The 14,799-nt window shown below is 38.3% G+C and overlaps 1 protein-coding gene across 6 annotated transcripts in view; it reads right to left on the bottom strand.

The window, feature by feature from the left end:
* Window positions 1-14,799, bottom strand: part of ZNF800 (zinc finger protein 800) — a 248,662-nt gene that overhangs the window by 98,120 nt on the left and 135,743 nt on the right. For 2 of the 6 annotated variants that reach the window (XM_074193779.1, XM_074193778.1), the window contains exons 1-2: window positions 3,059-3,433; window positions 2,627-2,744 (exon numbers count right to left, since the gene is read on the bottom strand). The exons of 3 other annotated variants lie outside the window; for them this stretch is intronic. In XM_074193779.1, the coding sequence (XP_074049880.1) occupies window positions 2,627-2,687 (61 nt within the window). In that variant the 5' untranslated portion in view covers window positions 2,688-2,744; window positions 3,059-3,433. Of the gene's footprint in view, window positions 1-2,626; window positions 2,745-3,058; window positions 3,434-14,799 lie in introns of those variants that run through there. One more of the 6 variants, XM_074193777.1, reaches the window with a different exon arrangement.

Below are 14,799 nucleotides of genomic sequence, written 5' to 3'. Positions count from 1 at the left end.
ATTAAACAGAAGATCAACAAAAGGAAGTAGTGATTCAAAAGAACTTTTTCTAGAATAGGTCATGCCTGCATAATGATATCTCTTTTCTGTAATAGGATTAATATGATGATGATGATGATATTTGTTCTTCATTCTAAAAGAAAACTATGACATCAGGGAGGTGATGCCATGACAAGCATGTTAATTGGAAGGAGTGCTGTGTCAAGTCACCAGTTTCACTTTCTCTTCTGGAGTCATCTGGATCCAGTGACCAGATATGAATCAGGACGACTAGAGATGACCCTGGTTGCAAGCTAGTAGCTGTCAAGTGGAGAACAGATTTGAACTCAGGTCCTCCTGACTTCAAGGCTGATTCTCTATCCTCTGCACCACCTAACAGATGGTAGAGGAAAAGAATGCTTAAGTCTCTAATAATATTCTTTTAGTGAAGATGGAAAGATGTGAACTAGTACCATTACATGAATTCTAAGCTGGTTGACTCTGGACTCAAGTTGATGTCAACTTGGCAGTAGGTCTTCAGTGAAGAATTGCAGGGAATTTGTGCTAGGCCTTGTGTTTTTTAACATTTTTTTTTATTAATGACGGCTAAAAGTCTAGCTTTTCAAAATTTTTACTGAAACAAAGCTGAGGATAGCAGACACAATGTATGACTATCAGATTCTTAGATATCTTGACCATCTAGAACAATGGGCAAAATCTAATAAAATTGTAAAAGAAATTAAAAATAAAGTATTATAACAGAATTCAGAAAATAGACTTCATAGATACAAGTTGGAGAAAGTTAAATAGTAGTCCATCTGAAAAAAAGTCGGGGGGGGGGTTAGTGGACTATCAATCTCAATATTTGTCAACAGCATCATATGGAAGTCAATGAATCCACTGGTTGCATTGTAAGAGACACAAAAATCTAGGGCTACATGAGTCATTGTACACTCCACATACTGGACTATTCTGTTCAGATCTTGGCATCACATTTGAGAAAGAACAATGATGAACTGAAAAGGATGGTAAAAGACCTCAAAACTAGAGGAAGATTAGTTGAAAGAGCCAGGGTGTTTAGCCTTGAGAAAAGAAGATTTAGATGGGCCATGATGGCAATTTTCAACCATTTAAAGGGCTGCCATTTGCAATAAGTACAAGTCTAAACACTTGTACTGCTTGGTCCTACAAAACAGAACTAGAAACAACATAAAGAAGTTATAGAAGAGGTAAATTTTGAAGAAAAAAATCCTAGAAGATCATAGATATGCAAAAAATAGGATGGACTGCCTTGGAAGAAAGTGACTTCTTTCTCACTAGAGGTATTCCAACAAAGGTTGGATGACTATTGATATGTCAGAGAGGAAATCTGTTCTGATTCAGAGTGAACAAGATAGACTCTCAACTCTAAGATTCTATGATTTGTAATGCACACAATGCAAAATATACATGAAACTTGAGGATGTTTTAGGGTGCTGGGATGTGGACTACGATGTTTTAAACTTAAAAAGACACTGAATAAAGCTGTTAAGTTATGAATACAGAAAACTGGCTTCCCATTCTGAAATCAGCTGTTTTATGGCAAAAGACTAAGTAGTGGTAGAAGTAAAGTGACAGAAAAAAAAAAAGAAACCCAGTGCTCCCTGTCATGAGCTGAACAGAGGGCTCCCCCAAAAAACAGGAAAGTCACCATTTATTCTATTATTTAAAAGAAAATCATTCCACTAAAGTGAACAGTATTGTAATGAAATCTGGCACATTCAGGTATATTAACACTATCACCACCCCCAAATGTTTCCATTCTAAAGGCCTAAAGTGATCCAGCAAACTCTTCATTGAGGCTAGGATAAAGTACTGTGTACACTTAATGAATAACTGAATGAATTAATTAATTAATAACTTTTATGGAAATCTATAGTCAAAGAATGTATACATTTCTGTACATTCATATACAACTACTCCTAAGGTGGGAAGAAAAGATTTTATTTTGAAAAAAAAAGTGAAAATGTTTATTCTGTGATTCTATTTTAAGCCGTTCATATAAATGCCTATGAATAAATTAAACTTCACTTCAAATCACTGTTCTAATGTAAGTAGAAACATCTGTCAAACAAATTTAGATCTCACCGTTTAAAAGTGAAAATGAAGCTAAAAGGCATCACTGGGTGGCTAAAGCCCAGAATATTCCAGTTCACAAGTTAAATCAAAAAGCCCCCTTCTGTCTGATGAATATACACTAAGAATACGGAGGCTTACTAAAGATATATGCAAAAAAAATGGCTTGTTTTGAAAATGTATATGACGAGAGATAACTTAAACACGGTTATTGCTATTTAGCAGAAGCCCGGAGCTGCATTTTTAAACCGCGTAACTTGTAAGGAAAGCAGGACTGTTGCCTAGTCTCCTTTCACATAAACTCAGCAGATTCGGGGGGTTTTTAAGAAGCCTCAAAGCACCAATCTACACAAAGATGTGCACTTTTTCGCTTTCCTTTCCGTCTGGCACTCGCAAGGGCACGGGGAACGGCTCGAGCTGTCTTTCAAGTTAAAGGAAAAGAGGGCCGAGTGGCGGCCGCGGTGGGGATGCCTGGCCGCGGCACCGTCCGTGTGCCCCAGGGCCCCGGCGGGCAGGGCGGGCCGGCCTCTACCTGGCTCGCAGCATCCATGGTGGTGGTGGTCCGTCTGACAGCACTTGTCCCTCAGCGGCATCTTCGGCGGGGCGACCTGCTGGGCTCCTACAGCCCCCCGCTCCGCATCGCGGCTCCCCTGCGGGAGGAAGCACAAGCCCCGTCAGCGGCGCCGGGCCTCCCGGGCCCCCCCGCGGCCCCCTCGGCCGGGCCGCGGCGTCCCGACAAAGCTGAGGCGCCGCGGGGCAGCGCGCGAGGGGCCCCCGCCGGGGCGCGGGGGGCGGGGGCGGCCCGGCCCGCAAGCCCCCTCGGGGCGCGTGGGGGGAGGGGGCGGCCCGGGTCGGCGGTCCGCGCGGCGCCGGGCGTTTTAAAGCCGCCCCCGTCTCCCGGGCTGGGCGGGAGGCAGCCGGGCCCGACCCCACCCCCACCCCCGAGGCGGCCGGCGCGGCTTACCCCGGGTCCCGGAGGGCTGGGGCCGGCGGCGGCGGCTCTCGACGTCCCGGCCCGCGGGCGGGGGCGCGGGCGCCGGCGGTTGACAGGGGGAACCGCCCCGACCGCCGCCCCTCGGGAGGCCCGGCCTGCAGGCGGCCGCGGCGGGAGCCCCTTCACCTGCAGGACGCGCCTCTGCTCCGGGGAAGGGGAGGGGCCGGCCGCGGGGCTCTCCTCGCCTTTGGGGGCGCTGCTGGAGGGAACTTTATGGAGTCCGCGCTCCCCCTTCCCGAAGACACGAGCAGCGGGCGGCCCGAGGGGAGCTCGGGGGGAGGGGGTCAAGCCGAGGCTCCGGAGCCGACGACAGGGAGCTGGGAGGCGGGCGGCTGACCCCGGACGGAGATGGGGAGAGGGCAGGAAGTGACAAGCGCACGGAGGAGGGAGCGGGAGGGTGGCCGGCACTCCCGGGGCAGCGCGGCGCGGGGCGCATGCGCGGAACCCACGCTTCCTGGGGCCGCGGCGGCGGCGGGCGGGCTGCCTCCTCCGGCCGCCGCCGGGGTAGGGCTGCCCTTGACCGCCGAAGGGGACGGAGCGCCCCACCTGCCCGCCCCGCACACCGCAAAACGGGCTGGATGAGAAAGGAGGAGGAATGCATCTGCACTGGGTCACACCAAAGGCGAAAAGGCTCCCGTCCCGGAGGGGCCCCGGGGCAATGGTCCCGACCCCCGATCAACTTCAAAAGTTTGCATCGAGTCTGACGAGAAAGAAAGAGCATCTTCCCTGACGACCCTGTAAAAGTTCCTGCTGTATGCCAGACCCTACACTTAAATTCTGCGGACAAAAAAATAAAAATAAGGGCAAATGACAGTCTGAAGAATTAATGCTTCTGTCCTGGCCTTCCTCATTCTATCTTTTAAAGGCGTTCAGACCCTCAAGATTCGGACTCTCCTTCCACTGCCGCCACTTATCGCCTCTTTGCAGATGACTCAAATCTATCTCCAATGACAACGTCTCCCTACAGTTCCAGTTCCATATTAATTTCCAACTGACTGATAGATAATCTCTACTCAAAACGTTTATTAACCGAACTTAGCTTCTTACCAAACTGGCCCCTTCCCTGTGCCTTCTAACTTCTCTCTTTTTTTTTTTAACGATGTCATCATCCTCCCAGTCCTCCAAGGCTTACAAGCTCAGTCGTCTTTTGACTTTGTCACCCCCTTTCCCTCAGCTCACACACCCATTCCGTTGCTTTGTTCTCTGTTTCCCGGAGAGAGGATAACCCGCTAAATTTACAGCAAGATCTAGGTTCAAATTCCACCTCATACTCAGGAGCTGCTATGCGATCTTGGGACCCTTCATCCACCTTTCTAAACCTCCGTTTCCCCATCTATAAAATGATGATAGCACCTACCCTGAAAGGATTGTTCTATAGATCAGATGGGATAATTATGTAAAGCGCTGTAGAACGATGTTAAATATTCAGTGCTGCTTCAATCTAGGCCCTCACCCCCACTCCCACCACAAAAGTAATGCAGGCTATCGTTTCTCAGGCTATTGGTGATAGCCTTTTTCTATCTTAAACAACGTCACCCAAGTTCGAACTTCTAACCACAGCATTATAATTATAATTCACTTAATAACCTTCCATGATTCCTCATTGCCTAATGAATCCCATAAACTTTTGATCTTGACATTCAAGGCTCTTCAACTCTGGCTCCACCCTGAATATGCTTATAATACTTCCTTTCAACCAAACTGGGTCACTTTGTCTTCCCCATTCTTGTTCTGCCCTTTTCCTTCTCGCTTTGATTTCCACATGCTGCTCTCCTTTGTAATGGTCTTCCTCCTCCACTCCATCCCATCAATATTTCCACCTGTTGACAAGCCTTGTCTGACTTAGATGAAAGTGTGCTCATTCTTATTTTTGTGTATCTTTAGTATTTCCCTCTTCTATCATGGTCTTTGTGTGCACTTGTTCTACTCAAGCCATTAGAATAAGAACTTTTTAATAACAGAATCTATATATCTTACCTATTTTAATATCAACAGAAAAAAAATTGGTTAAATTGGAATTGTTTACTTGATTTGCCCAAGCTGTGAAGACTTGTCTTGCTTCTTATTAAACCCTCCCCTGCTTAGAAGGGTCCTCCCAGTTTAGAATTATTGAGAGTTTTCCAAATGACGCTTTAAGCTAAATCAATCCCTTTCAACAGATTTAAAAAAAAAAACCTACTCTGCTCTTCCCTATCATAAACTATATATTCTGACCATCTTTGTACTTATGCAGTCAAACTGGAGAATCCAAAGAAGAGAATTGAAAGAATTCATAAAATCTATATATTTGGGAGAAGAAAAAGTGAATTCCATTTTTAAAATCAAATGTGGATTTAAATAGGTGTATGTAAATTGACAAAGGCAGAAGTATTTGGTTAGGTCTCAGAGCTTATGTTCCTAAATTGTGGAGCTAATAAAAAGTAAAAGGAAGAGGTAGAAAAAGTGTTCCCCTGTGAACCTAGAAAGTTCTAAGTGATGTATACTCATTAAAATTTTATCCCATGATCTCTCAATTCTAGTAAGTCTCATATGAATATTGAAATATCTCAACAACAAAAATAATGCAGCAACTTCAAAAGTTTAGAAAAAATATTAATTTAACAAGTAGAAAAGATGGAAACTTTTCTTGTCTGGAACCAGACTCTATTTCATTTTCTGGCTATTTCTAAACCATGTCACTTATATTCTCTGGTCACCCTTCTCTCGTCTCCCACCAGAACTTAGGGGCAGGGACTATTTTTATTTGTATTGCATCCTTAGTGCTTATAGCCCAAACTGACATATTAAACCTGGAAAAATGCTTTATCATACATTCATTCCAATGAGATTGATAAAGGCACATTATACAATGACTTAGAGAGTATATCTCTTGGTATTTAGAGGGTTTCCTGAATAGCTAATTGACCAATGAAATAAGTTTTGGAAAGTTTTTCAAAGATGAGAATTGGAAAACAAAGTACTGTGAGAGAGAGTAAATATACAACATAAGCTTTGATCTGAATTGCCAGTGAAGGATAAGTGTTACCTTTCAAGTTGTATACTGAATATATTCAGGTTCATGAAGTGGGGATGACTGGAATCTCCCTAATAATCTCCCACCATTTCTATGGAGGAAGGAATAAGGAGCTGATAAAATAGAATAAAAATGAGACTAGGGCTGCATAGGCATATAAAATTTAGGAACACTAGGAGGTCAAGTCCAATCAGATCATCCAGATCAAATTTTTAAAGAAACTACACGAAGGGGCGGCTAGGTGCCGTAGTGGATAAAGCACCGGTCCTGGAGTCAGGAGTACCTGGGTTCAAATCCGGTCTCAGACACTTAATAATTACCTAGCTGTGTGGCCTTGGGCAAGCCACTTAACCCCGTTTGCCCTGCAAAAAACCTAAAAAAAAAAGAAACTACACGAAATAGCTATTATCTGAAAAAGACACATGTCTCAGAGAACTTTACAAACTTCCTTGATACACATTATCTAATCTTTAAATTTTTTCAAATACTTGACATTTCATCCATGTTGATGGTACTTCCACTGATACAGCAACTATAATATGAGTTAAAAGATGGTCTCCAGGAGTTGCTGGGCCAAAAATAATGAGACCCACCTGGTCATGAGACTTTCTGAATTTACCTTGGATAACAAATACTTCATTACCAGGGCATTATTTAAACCTTTCCAATTTGATGAGGGTGCCAGGGATTACACCCTACTAGCATGAACATCAAGAACTAAGTCATTCAACTAAGAACACCTTCACATCACAATGACTTATTAAATTAGAACTTATATATCTTGAAACAGTCATTTTTTGGTATTCTGCCCTCATTGGACAATATAATTGTCTACCATCAAATATTATACCTTTATATACAGTCCTGGAAGACCTTAAATTACACAATCTGTGCCTTCTATTGGGTTAAATAATTTGTCCAAACACAAAAGCACCAGTTAAAAAAAATTGATCAAATTGACCAAAACTCTGTGTGTTAGCCCTGTATGGATACAATTTGAGTGACTCTTTAATTTTTTTCTCCTCAATTTTTCCCCCTAAAACCTATAATCATTTTATTGCCTTTCTGTTGGAAACATTCCAGCATTTCAGACCTGGTTTTAATTACAAGAGCTTAATAGCTGATAACACTCTAATATGGGTAGAAAAGCCCAACTCATTAAGAATATATAAATATATAATATATATAAATATATATTTATATATAAAAATATATAAAAACCCCACTTCTCTGTGTCATGGGTGATGCTAATTCCTAAAATATCACATTTATCTCCCCTAACCATTTGGCTTGCCCCATGCCTAAAATGCATTGTCTAAGCTATTTGAATTCTCTTCATTAAGCTCAACTCATACCACCCCCCATAAAGCCTTTCCTCTTACTTGCAGCTAAAAATTGTTCTCCCTCCTCAGAATTTCTTATAGAATTCTGCTACCCACTTTTTTTGAATTACTTTTTTGAAGTTTTTAGAAGGCAGGAATTGTGTTTTTCATTTTTGTATCCTCAGTGCTTAACCTAGTGCCTTGGTTTCAAAGTAAGTTGCTAAATAAATAGATGTTGAATTTATCTGAACTATAATCAGGTCAACTATAATACTATTATTTGAGGCTATCCACAAGGACAGGGAAATGGTTTTCATTAATAAACTTCAGCAAAGTAGCAGAATATAAAATAAGCCCACATAAATCATCAGCATTTCTATATATAAACAACAAAGCTCAAGGGTAATTACGAGAGAAATTCCATTTAAAATAACTGTAGACAACTAAAATACTTGGGACTCTATCTCCCAAGACAAACCCAGAAACTATATGAACACAATGTCAAAATACTTTTCACATAAAGTCAGATCTAAACAATTGCTCGTGATCAGGATGAGCTAATATAATAAAAATGACAATTCTACCCAAATTAAATTACTCATTTTGTCCCATACCAACCAAACTACCAAAAATCTATTTTACAGAGCTAGAAAAATTACTAACAAAATTCATCTAGAGCAACAAAAGTTCAAGAATATCAAGAGAATTAATGAAAAAAAATAAAAAGGAAGGTGGCCCAGCTGTGCCAGATCTAAAAACTATACTATAAAACCACAGTCATCAAAACTGCCTAGTATTATTTAAGAAATAAGAGTAATGGATCAATGGATTAGAATAGGTACAAAAGAAACAGTAGAAAATGACCTCAGTAATCTACTGTTTGGCAAAAACAAAGACATTAGGTTATAGGATAAAAACTCACTATTTGACAAAAACTGTTGGGGAACTGGAAAATAGTATGGCAAAAACTAGACATAGACCCACATCTCATACCCTATATCAAAATAAGGTCAAAATAGGTACAAGATTTTAGACAAAAAGGGAGATACCATAGAAAAATTAAGAGATCCAGAAATACTCTTATCTGTTGGATCTATGGAAAGGGGAAAAATTATGACAAAACAAGAAATAGAGAACATTATAAATTACAAAATGGATGACTTTGACTATATTAAAATTTAAAAGCTTTTACACTAATAAAAACCAATGCAGTCAAGATTAGAAGGAAATACAAAGTTGAGAAACAATTTTCACAAAAATGTTTCTGATAAAGGCCTCATTTCCAAAATATATAAAACATTGAATCGAATTTATAAGATTATAAGTCAATTCCCTAGTTGATAAATAGTAAAAGGATATGAACAAGCAATTTTCAGGTGAAGAAATTAAAGCTATATATTGTCATATGAAAAAATGCTCCAAATCATTTTTTATTAGAGAAATTCAAATTAATATAACCTTACACCTATCAGTTTGGCTAAGATGACAAGGAAAATGATCAGTGTTATAAAGGATGTGGTAGATAAATGCAAATTAAAATAACCTTATACCTATCAGTTTGGCTAAGATGACAAAGAAAATGATCAATGTTATAAAGGATGTGGGAAACCTGGGACATTTTCTAGAGAGCAATCTAGAACTATGCCCAAAGAGCAATAAAACTGATCATACCCTTTGACCCAGCAATACCAATACTGATCCACTCATTCTGAAGAGGAATCTGGAAGTATGCCCAAAGAGCAATAAAACTCATCATAATCACACCCTTTGACCCAGCAATACCAATACTAAGCCTATATCCAAAAGAAATCATAAAAAATGGGAAAAGTTCCATATATTCAAAAATCAACTCTTTTTGTAGTAGCAAAGAATTAGAAATTGAGGGACTATTAATTGATTGGGGAATGACTGAACAAGTTGTGGAATATATATTGGAGTACTATTCTGTAAGAAACTATGAGTGGTCAGACTTTAGAGAAGCATGAAAAGAATAACATGAACTGATGTTGAGTGAAATAAGCAGGACCAAGAGAGCACTATGTACATTAACAATATTGTGAGTTGAACAACTATGATGGATGCATCTCCTCTCAGCAGTTCAGAAACCAAGGAGAATCCTGGGAGAACTATTATGGACAATGCCATCCATATCCAGAGGGGAAAAAAAAACAAACCAAACCACAGAATCTGAATGCATATTATGGTCACTTTTAACAACTTCTATGTTTTTCCTTTCTATATCATGGTTTTCTTTCTTTTCCTTTAGTCCTAATTCCTCTTACACAAAATGAATATGTTAAACAGAACTGTACAACTTTTACCAGACTGTTTACTGCTGGGGGCGGGGAGGAAAGGGAGAATGTTAGAAAAATGTGTAATTTGGGGAACAGCTAGGTTGCGCAGTGGATAGAGCACAGGCCCTGGGATCAGGAGTACCTGAGTTCAAATTTGGCCTCAGCCACTTAATAATTACCTAGCTGTGTGGCCTTGGGCAATCCATTTAACCCCATTTGCCTTGCAAAAGCCTTAAAAAAAAACAGAATTGGGGAAAAATGTGTAATTTATGAATTTGCAAATAGAGGATTGTTGAAAAACTACCAAAACATTTAATTGGAAAAATAAAATATCAATTTTTTTTAAAAAAAGAAATGATGTTATTATAAAACAATCTTCTTTGTAATCTTTTTTCACTCTCATCTTTCTCTTTTGGTAATTTCACCTGATTCCAATGATCATTTAGGCAGAAGCCTCTCAGATAGTCTCACAGCTATCAAACATTTCAAACTATGTCCCAGAGGCATCTTGAACTCAAGATCCAGAACTCAGTATTCTCCATTCTCCACTTTTAAACTCTGGACCACATCTGTCAAAACCAAATATAGTTATTTGACCATAATTAGCTTTTTCTCATTAATTAGGCAATCAGAATCAAATTTCTTTCCCCTTCCATCTTTTTTCATTAGATTATAAAGTACTGGAGAGAAGGAATTATCTTTTTCTTTTTTTTTTTAAATCCCAGCACAGAACTGAGCCTGGAACATAGTAGGCACTTAGCAAATATTTATTGTTTTAATTATTAAATTGAATGTCATTCTTAAGCCATAAAATGTTTATAAAGATTAAAATGCATTCAGATTTTAAAAAACAACAACCATTATTAGACAAAATAAAAAATCTATATGCCACAAGCTTTAGCTTCATCTGAACTTTTGAGGAATTGAAAATATCAGGTATCTTCAGATTTATATTCTAATTTAAGGGGTAACTGTTACTTGAGGGAACAGAAAAGTGTATCTAATGAGTTTACTGTGGGTTATTTATTATCTTTAATCAGATTGCTTTACTGTAAATCATATATTGTGATGTTCTAAGCAATTTCTTTTGCAAGGGTGAACATGAGGAAAATAATGAGCTGTCTTTTCTATGTTAATACTATGCCACCAAAAAGACATATTTTAATTTATTTTTTTTGCAGAAGTGATTCTAGGTTTCTATGTATTTATCCACACATTCACCTTGTCTACATGTTTGATGTTAGAATACACTATGTAGCTGCAGAAAAGACTAAAACTGACTATTCTAGAAAAGACTTAAGTCTGAAACTTTAGAGTCAGTAGAGTCTTTAGACTATATGATATTATCTATAAACTATGAATATTCTCTGACAAAGCTGATAATTTTGCTCATGGTAAAGATAAGGACAAATTTTATTAGCAAAGTAGTAGAGTAGATATCCATTCTAGATTTGCCACAATTTAAGGCAAATCCAATGAATTTGCATTGTGTGCATATATATATATATATATATATATATATATATATAATCACAGGGATAAGATTAGATTTATATATGTATATATGCTTATATTATATATCAATGTTTTTAAATATATGTTTATTTAATTTCCAGAAGAATCAGATGAAACACAAGGAAGAAAACAATTTCATGTTATTAAGTCATACATAATCACTAGATACCCCATAAACCAAATATCCCAAAGGTATGCTATATGTTTTAGTCAGTGGCTAGGTGAATGGAATGTTCAGGAGTTCTTGACCTTCTGGTGTAAAGGCTTGCTGCTAATCCATTTTTGGAATCCACCTGTCCCTCAATTCTCACTTGGAGTTCCAAGAAGTTGTGAAGCATACACAGCAGTCATATCTTGGCAAAATTTCCTTGGCCCACAGAGTAACCCAAGTTCAGGGTACCTGACAGGCCTTAAACCTATTTAGTGAATTAGGGATGTGTCTACCCAAAGGATATGAAGACTTCCCTCATCAAAATGGAAGATAGAACAAGTTGTTTTAATGACCATGAAAATGGTTAAAGCAGGTGATGTGGAGCACTTAGGTCAGACATGGAAGATGCCAAGGTCATCCACTTCATCATGGGTCATCACTGGTCAAATAAAAGAAGCTAGTGACCTCGTGCATCTCTGTCCCACTTAAGTACAATTCACTTGCAAGACAACACCTCCTGGAGTCATTAGTTCTTTTCAAAAACAAAGGACAACTGGCTGTGTGATCCTACTCTTTTCACTTCAGCCCTCTCAGACTACAAGTGGCAAAGAAAGTACTAAAACTTCTCTTTATTAAGTTGCCTTATCTAGGTCTTCCTCATATCAATGAAATCATATGTCCCTAACCTTATCAATTTAGATACATTTATTAGGTCTGTCTCCAATGTAGAAAACTTACCCCAATTTTAAGTTATAAATTAAAATAATATTAAGCCAATTTGTTAACATGGAAGTATGAGCTTATTCTGATTATAAAGATTCTTCCAAAAGCCTTCTGATTGTAAGTCTCCTAATTTAAACAATTTTTCCCATTGAAAGAAAATGATCACAAACCTTATGAAAAGGGAATGAATAAAATAAGTACAAGCCAGTAACATTCTTTTTAAAAAGTCAAATCATTTTTAATTTATTAATTTAATTAGGATCTCATTTAATTTAATTAGGATTTATTAATTTAAATAGGATCTCAAATACTTGCTATATGACCTCTAGGCAAATCATTTAATCCTATTTGCCTCAGTTTCCTCATCTATAAGATGAGCTTGAGTATCATTCCAGAATCTTTGACAAGACAACCCTCCCAGGGTCACAGTAGGGTAGGACACAACTGAACAAAAGAACAAAATATGTCTGGCACTGGGAATATTAAAACCAGAAACAAAGAAAAGATAATCCCTGCTTTCAAAGAACCACAGTCTAATAGGGAAGACAATATGCAAACAACTATATTCAAACAAACTACATATAGGATAATTTTAAAATAGAGGTTAAAAGAGATCAGGAAAGTCTTCTAACAAAGCAAGATTTTACATGGGACTTGAAAGAATCTGAAAAAGTTTTCTAAAAAATCATATGTTTATCTAAAAAAATATGTGTTGTAGGGAAAGAAGAGGAAACATTTGTCTATATAAATTCAGTGCAGCCTGGTTAAAAAGATTTTTGCAGGGAGGAAAAAATCTTTGCAAAACTTTCAAATTCCAAAATTGGGAAAATTGCCCAAGTGAGAGCATAACATCCACAAAAGTTAGAATGTCTTAGGTAAATCAGACATTAAGAAGAGCAAAAAGTCTTTGAAGAGAATCTTCTTTAAGGACCTCTAAAATTCACAAAAAAAAAAAAAAAGTCCATCTAATACAAGAAGAAAGCCAGTTACAGAATAAGTAATGATGAAAGGCAGGAAATGGGCATGGAAAGATGACAAGGAAGAAGAAGAGATGAGAAGATGTCCAAAAAAGGCTAAATAAGCCATTTAGCTGAATCTTTTCTGAGGACTAATTATGGAGAATCCTACATATGCTTGCCAAAAAGACTATTTTATGGATAATTCACACAGAGTAAACATTCACAAGAGGGTCAGAAGAGGTGATACTGGGATACTCTGAAAGTCTCTCTTCAGAACTTTAGAATTGATTGTACTCATGGGAGACACTGGCCCAGGAAAATGTGCCCTTATCAGAGAGGGTGCTGTGCTCTAGGAACAAGGCAAATCAAAGGAAACATGAGATACATAAATTTAGAGTAAACATCCCAAGTGTTCTCACAGACTATTTGTGGTTGAGCATTCCAAACCTGTATTTTGGTCTGATCAGCTGTAGTTGGACACACTGGGACACACTGTAAGTTGTCTCTTTAACATGGTGATGTCATTTTGATCTTATTTGATATTGAAGGACAAGAACCAACCAACCAACTCCGTATCCCCTAAAATGAGTGAGTTGGAAGAACTAGACTAAATATTAATCAGAACTTCAGGAAGTTCTAAGCCAAATTACTAAAATAAATGGAAAAATAGCAGTAATATATGGTATTCAATTAAGAGTTTTGAAGGAATTCAAAAATGAAATTAGAGAACTGTTGGTCTAAATGTATAATCTGTTGCAAGTACCAAATGTGAGGTTGAACTATTAGTTTTTAAAATGAGACTCTTGTTCAAAAGAAAGACTTCTGAGGATACCTGGGAATTTACAGACAAATGACTTTCATTTACTTCTGTAACAAATAAATAATTGAAGTATATGATGAAGGATAAAACTGTAAAACAAAATAAGTCTGTTAGGGGAAAGGTAATTTCATCTACACAGGAAAGTCATCCCTGGTATTCTTAGGAATTATTTGAGAAGGTGAAAGAGAGCATTACATAGCTGATAGAGTGCTGGGTTTATAATCAGGAAGACCTGTGTTTAAATCTCACCTCTGACTAAGTCATATGAAATTAGCTAAATCCGTTAGATTTACTAGGAGATTCAAGAAATGGCTTTGTTACAACTAAGAATGGGTTTGGGCTAGGGAAAGAGTAGTAGGAAGATACTGGTCACTCCTTCTCTGAATGAAGGAATGTAAATAATAAGGTTCCAGTTTTGTCAGGCCTTATTTAGCATGGGAAAAGGAAGGGGAATAGGCATTACAAAATGCTTATTATGTGACAGAAATTGGGCTAAATGCTTTACAAATATTGTCTCCTCTGATCCTCAAAATAAAGGGGAAGTAGATGCTGTTATTCTCTTATTATCTCCATTTTGTCCTTGAGGAAACAGAGACAAATAAAAGATCACATTGCTATCAAAAGTCCGAAGTCAAATTTTAACTTATCTTTCTAACTCCAGGCCCAGGATACACATGCGGGTCACCAGCTCCCACATGGAATGTTATACATGGAAATCATCTTATTTGACTTCTGGAAAAATTGTGAGATTTGGAATAATCTGATGATTTGCACAAAGTCTCAGATCTAGTCAGTAATTGACCATAGATTCAAATTCAGTTCCTGATTCCCAATTTGTGGAAAAAAGAGCTTTGGGAATTTTAGAAGATGGAATTTTAGTGAAATTCCCTAAATTTGTGGGTTCTGTTGTGACA

The sequence above is a fragment of the Macrotis lagotis genome, chromosome 7, assembly GCF_037893015.1.
Source record: "Macrotis lagotis isolate mMagLag1 chromosome 7, bilby.v1.9.chrom.fasta, whole genome shotgun sequence".
NCBI lineage: Eukaryota > Metazoa > Chordata > Mammalia > Peramelemorphia > Peramelidae > Macrotis > Macrotis lagotis.
The sequence above is the reverse complement of the archived record's forward strand: the minus strand, read 5'-3'. Positions and strand labels throughout refer to the sequence as shown.